General features: G+C 37.7%; 1 protein-coding gene across 15 annotated transcripts in view; it reads left to right on the top strand.

The window, feature by feature from the left end:
- Nucleotides 1-12795, top strand: part of Gpatch8 (G-patch domain containing 8) — a 98975-nt gene that overhangs the window by 75475 nt on the left and 10705 nt on the right. For 14 of the 15 annotated variants that reach the window (XM_074045570.1, XM_074045575.1, XM_074045581.1 and 11 more), the window contains 2 exons: nt 1072-1108; nt 8848-8921. The exons of the other annotated variant lie outside the window; for it this stretch is intronic. In XM_074045570.1, coding sequence (XP_073901671.1) covers nt 1072-1108; nt 8848-8921 — 111 coding nt within the window. The remainder of the gene's footprint in view (nt 1-1071; nt 1109-8847; nt 8922-12795) is intronic. 15 annotated transcript variants of the gene reach the window in all.

Raw genomic sequence — 12795 nt, 5'->3', positions numbered from 1 at the left:
ATTATAATTTTAGCTGGGTGTCAGTTGCTCTGGCTCACATCTGTAATCCTACCTACTTAGGAGGCAAAGCTCTGGAGGATCAAAGTTCAAGGCCAGCCTGGGTAAATAGTTTGCAAGATGCCAGAGCAAAATGGACTGGAGGCATAGCTCAAATGGTAGCACTCCTGCTTTGCAAGTTTGAAGCACTGAATTGGAATCCCAGTCCTACCAAAAAAATAATAAACATTTTGTGTCCCTAATTGTGTTATAAATACTTATAAAATGATCATTTTGGTGACCCAAAATACTCACTTTACTTTTTTAGATTGTCAAAATGAATGTATAAAATTTAGAATTTTTCATAGAGAACTCATGAGCTAACTGGCCACTAATATAGAATATATCCATGATCTCTGATCTGGAAAAAATGTAACTCATTATATGATTAATGAATACATTTGGATTTGTTTCTTCATTTTTATCAGAAGCTCATCTTAGATATTAAAAAAAGAACAGATACAGGGCTGATGGAGTGGCTCAAGTAGTAGAGCACCTGCCTAGCAAGCATGAGGGCCTGAGTTCCAATACTGAAAAAAAAAAAAAAAAACAGATGTAGTATGAGTTTGTCTTTTGTTTTATTTTTATTGTAGTGTTACTCATTTGTTTTTATTAGAGATGAAAAGTAGGCCTTTTCACCTTTCCTCATGCTTCTGTCTTATTGCAAGTGGTAGAATCTCAAAATAGCATACCATATCTATAACAACCAACAAAAAGTATTCAGTTTTTCTGTAGTTCAGTTATTCTCTGAAGTTATAATTTTTTTTGTTTTTCTTTTTGGCAGTACTGGGGTTTGAACTCAGGTCCTCACACTTGCTAGGCAGGCACTCTACCATTTGAGCTACTTCACCAATCTGCACTTAAAATTTCTAAGGAACCTTCAGTTGACCTTTCTACAACACAGCTAAATAATCCCTAAGAAATAGGGCATATTTTTTATTCCTCTTTGGTGGACATAAAGTTACATACAAATAGGCCTACCACTTAACCAAATTCATGCTCTAAAATCATAAAGACACCTGTCTTGTCTTCCAGGAAGGCACACAGGATTATTATGAATCTGAGATAATAGGTAAGTTCTTTACTCTGTGTTAGTAATCCCTAGTTTGCATCTTCTACCAAATTTTCACCAACAAAAATTTTTCAGACAAATGATTTAGTAATGGTGAACTACTATACTACCATAGGTAGGATTCTGAACGTACCCATACCTTTATTAAGGACAGATCTATCACAGAGGGGCTGCATGGTTAATCTCATTTATGATGATTATTCTTGTGGGTAGAAGATAGTATTACATATCTTTCCCTATTAGTTTTTCTCAAATTTTCTAAGATTTTGTGAAGTTATTAATTCAGAAATACCCTAAATGCAAACTCTAATTAGATACTTTAACTCAGTAGTTTAAACCTAACTTTCAGGTGATCGATTTTATTACATTTTGAAATATTAAGGATAAGCCCAACCATTCCTCAAGAGATAACCCAATCTGTGATTCCTTTTTCATGTTAAGTTAGTTCTGATATGTCTAAATCCTCAAAATAATATTAACCTGATCATCTCCTACCTTTATTGGCTTAGTTATAAGCCATTGTTAAATTTGAAACCAAAGGCTTTTCTATCTATACCTTCTTGTCTTTACATTTGTCTCGCATATCTTTTAAAAATGCTTATCTGCTAGTGGATATGACAAAGAAAACTTTTCTTTAGCTTTATGGGGAACTTCAAACTTCAAAGGATGATGATGATGATGATGATTATCAGTATCTGGTGGTGCTAGAGCTTGAACCCAGAGCCTAGCAATTGCAAGGCAAGTGGTCTGTCACCTAAATTATGCCCCACAGCCTTTTTGTTTTCATTTTGCTTTTGAGATAGGATCTCTCTTACTTTTCCCTGGCTTGCCTCCAATGTGATCCTCCTGCCTCTGTTTCCCAAGTAGCTAGGATTAGAAGCATGCACACACCACACCAGTAGAATATTCTTTTTCCCAGAAATAAATTTGTAGCAGCATATTATAGATTAATGGTCAGCCTGAAGGAACAGCTCGATTAGGTAGAGTACCTACCTGCCTTGCACGCAGGGCCCTAGGTTTGATCTCCAGCAATGCATTTTCTTGGGGCTTCTTTGTTTGTTTGTGTTTTAAAGGTTAATGGTCTATGCTTTTAACACTTTTTTAAAACCTACTCAATTTTTCCAGTCTTCTATTTGTACCATTAAAGGTCCTTTGTAGTTCATGAGCCAGAGATCACAAATTACATCAGCAACTGTATTTGTCTAGTCTTCATTAATTTGTCTGCTTTTACTTTTAATTGGTTCCCAATTTTATAAAACCAGAGCTGAGCACAATGGTGCACATATGGAGTCCCAGGCAGGGAGATCAACTATGACCAGGAGTTCAGGCCAGCCTGGACAATATAATAGACCCTGTCTGTTTTATTTGTTTGTGTTTTGGGGGATGTTTTTGTTTTTGTTTTAGAAAAAGCAAAGATTTATTAGAGCGCCTTTAAAAGAGGAAAGAAGGGCTAGTGGAATGGCTCAAGTGGTAGAGCATCAACCTAGCAAGTGTGAAACCCTGAGTTCAAACCCCAGTACCACCAAAAAAAAAAGTAAAATATTACACAATGTATACACATGTGAAAACGTCACATGATACCCCAATATAAAAAAAAAAAAAGAGGAAAAAATGGTGAGCAGCTAAGCAACGGAGCATAGAGTCTGGGGTGGTTTTTTTTTTTTTTTTTTTTTTTTTAAAAAAAAACAAAGTCTCCCCCTGTTAGAATAGCCATCATCAGCGACACCACCAACAACAGGTGTTGGTGAGGATTCGGGGATAAAGGAACCCTCTTACACTGTTGGTGGGAATGTAGACTAGTACAACCACTCTGGAAAAAAATTTGGAGGCTACTTAAAAAGCTAGATATTGATCTACCATTTGATCCAGCAATACCACTCTTGGGGATATACCCAAAAGACTGTGACACAGGTTACTCCAGAGGCACCTGCACACCCATGTTTATTGCAGCACTATTCACAATAGCCAAGTTATGGAAACAGCCAAGATGCCCCACCACTGACGAATGGATTAAGAAAATGTGGTATCTATACACAATGGAATTTTATGCAGCCATGAAGAAGAACGAAATGTTATCATTCGCTGGTAAATGGATGGAATTGGAGAACATCATTCTGAGTGAGGTTAGCCTGGCCCAAAAGACCAAAAATCGTATGTTCTCCCTCATATGTGGACATTAGATCAAGGGCAAACACAACAATGGGATTGGACTTTGATCACATGATAAAGCGAGAGCACACAAGGGAGGGGTGAGGATAGGTAAGACACCTAAAAAATTAGCTAGCATTTGTTGCCCTTAACGCAAAGAAACTAAAGCAGATACCTTAAAAGCAACTGAGGCCAATAGAAAAAGGGGACCAGGAACTAGAGAAAAGGTTAGATCAAAAAGAATTAACCTAGAAGGTAACACACATGCACAGGAAATCAATGTGAGTCAATGCCCTGTATAGTTATCCTTATCTCAACCAGCAAAAACCCTTGTTCCTTCCTATTATTGCTTATACTCTCGCTACAACAAAATTAGAGATAAGGGCAAAATAGTTTCTGCTGGGTATTGAGGGGGTAGAGGGGAGAGGGAGGGGGCGGAGTGGGTGGTAAGGGAGGGGGTGGGGGCAGGGAGGAGAAATGACCCAAGCCTTGTATGCACATATGAATAATTAAAAAAAAAAAAAAAAGTCTCACTATGTAGCCCAGGCTGTCCTCTAACTACCTGTGTAACTTAGGTTGGCCTTATTCTCAAGTGCTGAGCCTCAGCCTCCCAAGTGCTGAGATTACAGGCATGCAAGGGCCCTTCTCTTAAGAAGAAAGGAGAAGGGATTTTACATAATTCAGTCTTTGACTTATCTTGAAAAATTAAAATATCTGAAGACACTGGGTCTACATTTCAACACATTCCTTGATTGATTAAAGCTAAGTAGTTGTTATCTTTGTGCTCTCTTTTCAATCAGCTCTGTCTTTTCTCTTTCAACTGTGTGATATGTTATGTTACTTGCCAAATCCATCTAAGCATTTGAGTTAGTGACCCAGGTTCACACGAGTTCTTTCTGACACTGAGAAAGTAGAACTTTGAAAACTGCCTCATTACTGTTAGTGTTAGGACCAGCATACATGCAATTTCAGTGTCACAAAAATCACCATTCAGGCAAAATTCAGACAAAATCTGGCACTATAATGCAGCTTCAAAAAAATTCCCTTCAGTCTGCCTCTTTCTGCTCATACAAACTTTAGTATGAAAAATTCTGTACTTACGACATGCTTGAAAAAGACTGGTCTCATTTAATACCAAGGTCTATTTCAACTGTTAATGAAAGCAGTAGTTGCCTAAACTTTGGGGTTTTTTTTGTTGTTGTTGTTTGTGGTACTGGGAATTTAGCTCAGGGCCCCATACTTGCTAAACAAGTGCTCTGCCACTTGAGCTACACCCCCAGATCTTTTGTTTTTAAGATAGGGTCTCTCTGATTTTGCCTGGGTTGTCCTTGAACTTAAGATCTTCCTGTCTCTTCTTTCCAGCAGCTGAAATTACTAACTTTGGTTCCATGGACATGTGCCACAATTCCCAAGTTTAGTTTCCTGGACTTTAAGTAACTAAAACAGATGCAGTCAGACAGGAAGCCCTGAGTTCAAACTCCACCCCCCCAAAAAAGAAAAAAAAAAAAAAAGCCTGTAGTAGCCACTAGTGATTTCACTATTCTGAGTTGTACAGAATAGGATCTATTAATGTATGATTTAATTAAGTAACTATCTAAACTGTGCAATGTTTTTTGACAGCATTACTCTTACTTGATTATTTTGCCACCCAATAACACACATTACCAACTGAAATTTTAGTACTCAGCAATGAAACAGGCTCTGAATTGAACTGTGTTCTGAGACAGTCCTTAGTGATAGAAAGAATGGTCATTTTTGGGCTATACAAAGATTTCACTGAAGTTTGGAGTATTCACTTTCCACATGAGGTTTCAGTGTTTATTGACTGGATTTTTGCCTGAAGTTATTTTCTAGCATTTGATTCTCTGTATTCTTCATAATATAGCATTAGGACAGATATGTACAACAGAACCAGTTGGACCTCTGCCAGCTTACACTGAAGATTTGAAGAAATACAGACTGGGTTCTAGAGTGCTGCTTTGATACTCACTGGAGGAATAACACACAAGTAAATGGAAAAAGGCAAAATGATACTTTGAAAAAGAAACCTGTGAAGATAATCCATAAATACTCCATATTTTGGGTGTTCGTAGAATGTTTGACATGGAAAACCACAAAGTGATTATTAGTTAAAATAGAAAATCATAAAGTACTTCTAAATCCCAAAGCTTCATAAATGTTGACTTAAACAACATTGTTCACTTATGAAGAGATTGTGCTTTGAGAAACAAGGTGTGAAGAGAGGAATTCACCTCAGAATTTGAGTGTACTTTAGTTTTTGTTTGTATGTTTGTTTTTCACAGTACTGGGGTTTGAACTCAGGGCCTACACCTTGAGCCACTCCACCAGCCCTTTTTCGTGAAGGGCTTTTTTCGAGATAGGGTCTCACAAACTATTTGCCTGGGCTGGCTTCAAACCGCCTGATCGCTGTCTCCTGAGAAGCTAGGATTATAGGCTTGAGCTAGCTTCAGCTAGTTGTTTGGCAGTATTAGGGTTTGAACTCAGGCCTCTAGGCAGATGCTAGGCAAGTGCTCTACCACTTGAGCCACTTCACCAGCCCCTTTTTGTGTTTGGTATTTTTGAGATAGGGTCTCTTGAACTATTTTGGATCAAACCATGATCCTCTTGATTTCTGTTTCCTGAGTAGCTAAGGTCACAGGTGTGAGCCACTGGCAACTGGCCTGTAGTTTTATTTTTAATAACCTTCAGCAGAAAGATAAAAGTTTTAGAGTCAGTGGTACTTTGTATTAGTATTTTGTTGGTGGTGGTTTGATTTGGTTTTGGTTTCAGTCTGGTTTTTTAGTTCTACTGTTGATACTATTTTCTTGGGAACTATTTTACTTAAAATGAAATTGAAGTTTTAGGGCTGGTGGAGTGGCTTAAAGTGGTAGAGCACCTGCCTAGCAAGCATGAGGCCCTGAATTCAAACCCCATACTGAAAAAAAAAGAAAAAATTGAGTGTTTTGAACCTCTTCACCTGCTAAATCTTATTTGCTCATCCCCTAACTAACTTTGGAAAAAATCTGTGTCTGCTGTCTGCTCTTATGAGTAGTGGTATCCTTAAATAGACCCTTCAGTATAATGTTGCAGGTACCTCAGATATTTTCTTTCTAATTGTTCTTTATCTTAGCACACAATCCCAATAAAAATAAAAATTACCCTCCCTTATTTATGTTTTGCCATTTCATCTTGTTCTCTACCCCATAAACTTAAATTCATCACAGTGATGCACTATGGTATAGAGATTCTAGGATTGGGCTTATGTGTTTTTGTTTTTAAGTTTTAGCAAGGATTTACTTTATTATACATAATAAAGTATAGACAGGGGCAGGTAGAAAAAAAGAGAGAAACATTTTCTGTTCCCCACACAGGAAATGGGAGCAAAGACTCCTGTTTTTTGGTTTTCTTTGGTACTGGGACTTGAACTCAGAGCATTCATCTTGAGCCACTCCACCAGCCCTTTTTTAGTGTGAAGCGTTTTTTTCGATATAGAGTCTTGCAATTTATTTGCCCAGGCTGGCCTTGAACCACAATCCTTCAATCTCTGCCTCCTGAGAAGCTAGGATTACAGGCATGAGCCACCAGTGCCTGACTTGTGTGTTCTTTCGTAGTCTGAAAGGCTACAGCAACCAAAACATAAGTTTGAAAGTAACTGTACTTTAAAGAGAGCTCTGAGCTAGGGTGTGGTAGCACATATCTGTAATCCTAGTACTCAGGAAGCTGAGACAGGAGGATCCCAAGTTTGATGCCTGCCTAGGCTATGTGGCAAGTTCAAGGCCCAGGGGCTGGAGATGTAACTCTGTGGTAGAGCACTTTCCTAGCTCGGTTTGATCTTCTGCACACAGTGGCTGGGGAGAGACTTTAAATTTAGATGCTGCTATTGCATGTGTTTTGGACCCACACAGGTATAAGAATTGTGCTCATTCAAATTTTCAATAGAGAACAAATCTTGATCTGAAGGAATATATAGATATACTTAAAGCTCACAAACCCACAGTAGGATACCACTTCATATCCACTGGTATAAAAATAAATAAAAAGAGAGCTGGGCACTGGTGGCTCATGCCTGTAATCCTAGCTACTGAGGAGGCAGCAATCAGGAGGATAATGGTTTGAAGCCAGCCCAAGCAAAATAGTTCGAGAGACACTATCTTGAAAAAGCCCATCATAAAAACAGCTGGTGGAGTGGCTCAAGGTATAGGTCCTGAGTGCAGACCCCCCAGTACTACCAAATAAAAAGAGAGAAGACTGGGGGTATAGCTCAGTGGTAGATTATGTGCTTAGCATGTGGCCCTGGATTCAATCCCCAGCACCAAAAAAACAATAAAATTGAAAAGTGCTGGAGAGGATATATAGAAATTGGAACCCTCCTACTTCACAAATGAGATAGTAAAACGGTACAGCCCATCTGCAAAAGTTTGATACTTCCTAAAAATGTATATAGAGTTATCATATAACTGTATATACCTAAAAGAAACGAGGTCATATGTTTACACAAAAACTTTTTTTTTTTTCTTTTGACGGGACTAGGGTTTGAATTGAACTCAAGACTTCACACTTATAAACCAAGCGCTCTACCACTTGAGCCACACCTCCAGTCTATTTTTTTCTGGTTATTTTTGGAGATGGGGTCTTGGGAACTATTTCCCCAGGCTGACCTCCAGCTACAATCCTCCGAATCTCAGCCTCCCAAGTAGCTAAGATTACAAGCATAAGCCACAGGCACCCAGTTCACACAAAAAAATTTTATAATTCTGTTCATAGCAGCATTACTTATAATGACCAAAATACAAAAAGTCTAGAATAAACAAATTATACAGAGTAAGAAAGTAAGTTAGTAGTTAAGTAGAGAGGAGGAAACAGGTTTCTTTTTAGGGTAATGAATTGTTTCACTATCATTGACATTAGTATTGAGTTTTCTGTTACCAAATTTTGGGGTTCTCTGCTACCAAATAAAATTAATTTTCATCTCTTACTTATATGCATGTACTAAATTTTCTTGACCATAATCTTCCTTGACTAAAATCTTCCTTTCCCTGCATTTCTTTCTCCTGGCTGGACAAACACTGGAACATAAATCAAGTGGCCTGGCCATGCAACAGCTGCAGCATGATTACTTCAATTTAGGGGAGAAGAGACCTACATTAATGTAATACTGTGTTGTGAAAGGGAGCAAAAGGCCCCCAAGTGGGGTGAAGAGGCCATGACTTTTTGGTGTGTGCAATTGTTGATGTGAGAGGAAATACAATGTTTACAATTTGAAGCTGGGTGCTGTGAGTCAGGCCAGGAGGCAGAGAAAAGGAGGATCACAGTTCAAAGCCAGCCCAGGCAATAGTTTGTGAGACCCTATCTTGAAAAAACCCTTCACAAAAAAACAAAAGTCTAGTGGGGTGGCTCAAGGTGTAGGCCCTAAGTTCAAGCCCCAGTACCACAAAAAAAAAAAAAAAAGAATGTTTTTACAATTTGAAGAGAGGATCTGCAGAAAAAGAAGTTGAGGTAGAAACAACCGCCCTTTCTTTACTTGCCCTATATTCATCTCTGTTTATAACCAACAAATGTTACATAAAGTGTGTTTGTGTTCCTTCTCCCAGCAACTCATTTTAAAAATGAAACCAGTTTATTGAACATCCTTTTGTGCCATATACAACAGCATGGACATTCCAAGGTTAGTTAGAGTTTGTTCTCTCTCTCTCTCTCCCCCTCTTTCCCTCTTTCCCTCTCTCCCTCTCCCTCCCTCTCCCTCTCTCTCTCTCTCTCCCTCCCTCTCCCTCTCTCTCCCTCTCCCTCCCTCTCTCTTCCTCCCCCTTGCCCCCTCCCCCTATCTCTCCCTATCTCTTTCATATGACAGCACTGGGATTTGAACTCAGAGATGCACAATTGCTAGGCAGGTACTCTTACCGTTTGAGCCATTCCACCAACCAAGGTTATTTAGGGAAACAGCCTGAGTCCCACTTCTGGGAGAAAGAAAACAGATAATCTTTTGACCCTAAGGAGACAAAATTGTTTTTTCTCTTCAGAGCTGAGTAAACATAGAATATATGATTTTTAGCAGTAATAAGAAACACTGTACCTTAAACTCTGCCTGGTTTCTGATGCCTAAAATTCCCTTCACATGGGTAATGGTTTTTTTTATTATTATTATTCCCTTTATATTTAGATAATAGAGTTGAAATACTTGAGAAAGATAATCGGCCTAGTGAGGGAAATTCAGTCGAATACAAACTTTTACTCTCAAGTTTTGTTTTGATAAGAGAAGAAGGGTAGCACCAAAACACACACAAAATTTTTTTATTAGACTTAGACCTTCACTTTTTGTTGTTAGACAAAACTATGTGCAGAATATTTTTGTGTCATTCCCAACTCAATTTAGTAAAAACAGTTTTCCTTATATTAACAGCAATAACTGTTGTGCTTTAATAACTGGAATGTTATTTACATTTGATGTCATCTTTAAACCAAAGAGTCACAGTTAAGTAATCCAGTGTTTCAAGTACTGGGTCATTTGTTAGGTTTTTCTTCTCTATAGGACTTTTAGGAAGTTTAAGGGAAAGCCCAGCTAACGTGATTGAGGATCAGTACAAAATTTTCCTTCCATTTTGTACTGTGTCACAAGGGTGTATTTTGGAAAAATGCTATTGAGTTTTTGGGAAAGCAAGATCCTTACTTATTTTTCTTCCTTTCTTTCTCTCGTTAGAGAGATAATTGCCTGTCTCTCTGATAGGCAATCATGTTGCTTCTTTATTTTTACCTGAAGAAGTTACCTGAATCTGTGCTCCTCTTTTCAGAGAAAGAGAATTTCTTATGAACATTCAGTGGGAAATGAGCCAGGACTGATAATCTGTTGAGTAAAATAGTCAGTTTTCTGACTCTGATTAGGGCCTTTGTGCCTTAATGAAAATTGCTTTTTAGGCTTAGGGTGGGGGGTAGCTCGAGGTCCTGAGTTCCATCCCAGGTACCTACCCCACCCCCAAAAAGTTACTTTTTATATATGGAATTAAGAAGTTTCTGGTCAGTATTTTTCTTGTCATTTGACCTAATTCTGTCCAGAAGTAAGGGGTATTCTTTTTTAGGCTTCCCTACTATTTAAGTAATAGGTAGAAGTCTGTATTATATCACTTGAATATATCCCTACTAAGAGATTTGAGAATATTTCATACTAACCTTTCCTAAAAATAGTAGAAAATTTTATTTGGGGAAAAATCAGGGATCCAATATTTAAGCCAAATTATTAAATGGACTCCTTCTATAGAGGTGGTACTACTGCACGCAATATAGGGTTCATTATTAAGATAAGCCAACCAGAAAGTAGTATTAAACGGTCGTGACTTACTAAATGCTTTACATTCATTTTGATATTTAATATCTACTGATAACCCTGGTTTTATAATGAAGGAACTGAAGTTATAAGGGATAAAATCACTTGATTAGCGATTAATGGATTGAACATAGGTCTTTCTGACTCTAAAGTTTTACACATACTGCCTTTCGGAAAGACAAGAATAACTGTTTGTAAAGGTGATGTGGGAGAGTTTGGTATACTTTATAGCATATCAACATAGGTTTACTTGCAGTTGGATTTGTTTTGTTGATATCATCTCATTTTTTTCCTTCCCTACCTTCAAGTATTTATATTCCTGTGGTAGGGACTTTTACATATGATATCTTTTGGAATAATGTAGACTCAGTCTTTTCCTTCAACTTCGAACATTCCTCCAAGTGCTGCTGAATGACTAGAAAGCCTAATCTCTGTCAGGTTCAATCTGGAGGCTCCAGACTTTGATAAAGATTATTGCTTTATTGGACAATGCCCTGTAGTTCAATAAATGCCTCCTAAAAGTGATGAAATGTTTATAGAAAGGGAGGAAATGACTGGACATGGGGTGACTGATGGAATAGCTATGAAGAAGATGGCATATACGAGAAAACCAATTCTATTTGAATTTTGACTAGAAAGCCTATAAAGCATTTAGAGAAGAATAAACTAGGTTTGTAGCCTAAAATATAATAGGCTTGATGGACCCTTTCTGTCCGAGTCCTCTCAGGAAGAGGAAATTGGAATATATGTTTACTTAGAGTTTGCCCTCCATTTGTAAGTGATTTTGTAAAAATCTTAGATATGAGCAACTTGCCTCAGTAACAGTTTTGCCCACTATTGGTCATTTGACAAAATAAAGATGATTGAATACAAGACTAACTGCTTTTAGACAGTAATGGTCCTTTCTAATGTTCTGTAGAGACAGTTTCATTTATGAAGGTGGGATTACTGTGTCAGTCTATGTGTATGTACACATGTACATGTTGTACAGGTGCTTCCCTTCTCCCTAGCTCTTTTAGAGATGACGGCTTTGTCCCTGATTGTTCAGTATAATAGTTTGCAGATTCACTAAGACAGCTTGTGTAGTAATGCTTGCTTTATTTTTTTTCTCTTCCACTCTTGTTTTATTTTTACTTTATTTTTCTTTGTGATGTGATATTTTCAGCTGATGTATTGAAAGCAAATTCTTCTAATTTGGAAGCCCAAATCACAAGAGTGAGTTTTTCTACTAGTGTCTTTAGCTGTATATCTTTTTTTGTGTGTGTCTTTCTACCCCTTTCCCCTTCCAATTCAAAAAGATTCAAAACACACTTCATAAACATTAGGTAAGAAAATACCTCTGTCTGTTGAACATCACACCTTTCCACAAAGCAATGTCCACTTTATATTGAGTGAAAGTCCTTTTCCTGATGCTGTTGTAAAAACATAGGCTAAAGTATGTGTTTTGTTTTATTTGTTTGTTTTTTATATTATCTAGTGTGTTGACAATAATTTTAGTTTTGTCTTCATTGCAGATATGTCTGGACTCTGTCATTGGTGTGTCATGACACTGTTGTTCATTTTTGATTGTTGTTTCTTTTGTTTTAAGGAAAACTATATAGTAGCTGTATAATAAAAGACCCATTCTGAGCTGGGTGCTGGTGGCTCATGCCTGTTATCCTAGCTGCTGAGGAGGCAGAGATCAGGAGGATCGCAGTTGGAAGCCAGCCCAGCCAAATAGTTCAAGAGACTCTATCTCAAAAAAACCCAAAACAAAACAGGTCTGGCAGAGTGGCTCAAATGGTAGAGCGCCTGCCTTGTTATCTGAATTTTAAGTAACAAAATCTTCAATTTATCTCTTATTCTCCCTCTTCATCCCCTGGATGTTTCTGTGTGGGCCATGAAGGAATGAAAAACTATCTAATTTCAGCAGACTGACTAGACAGATGAAAGTGGTCAGAATTGTAAGCTCTGAGCATGCTAGTATTGGAAGAACCTCTTTTAAGGTTTAATAGTTACAGGAAACCTCTGTTAGTGCTGAAAAGAAGTAACACCTTTTATGGGGAAATAAAAGTATGCCTTTTGTTTGTTTCAATTCAAAGAACCTCCCCCATGTAAGCTGTACATTGCTTTATAAAAACTTAAATCTTGTATAATTTTCTCTACTAGCCTAATCCCTTTCTGTTCTTTTTGGCCTGTATTACCATGATTTTAGTTCATGTTATGTTTGTCTAATTCTGCATCC

The sequence above is a fragment of the Castor canadensis genome, chromosome 11 (genome assembly GCF_047511655.1).
Source record: "Castor canadensis chromosome 11, mCasCan1.hap1v2, whole genome shotgun sequence".
NCBI lineage: Eukaryota > Metazoa > Chordata > Mammalia > Rodentia > Castoridae > Castor > Castor canadensis.
The sequence above is the reverse complement of the archived record's forward strand: the minus strand, read 5'-3'. Positions and strand labels throughout refer to the sequence as shown.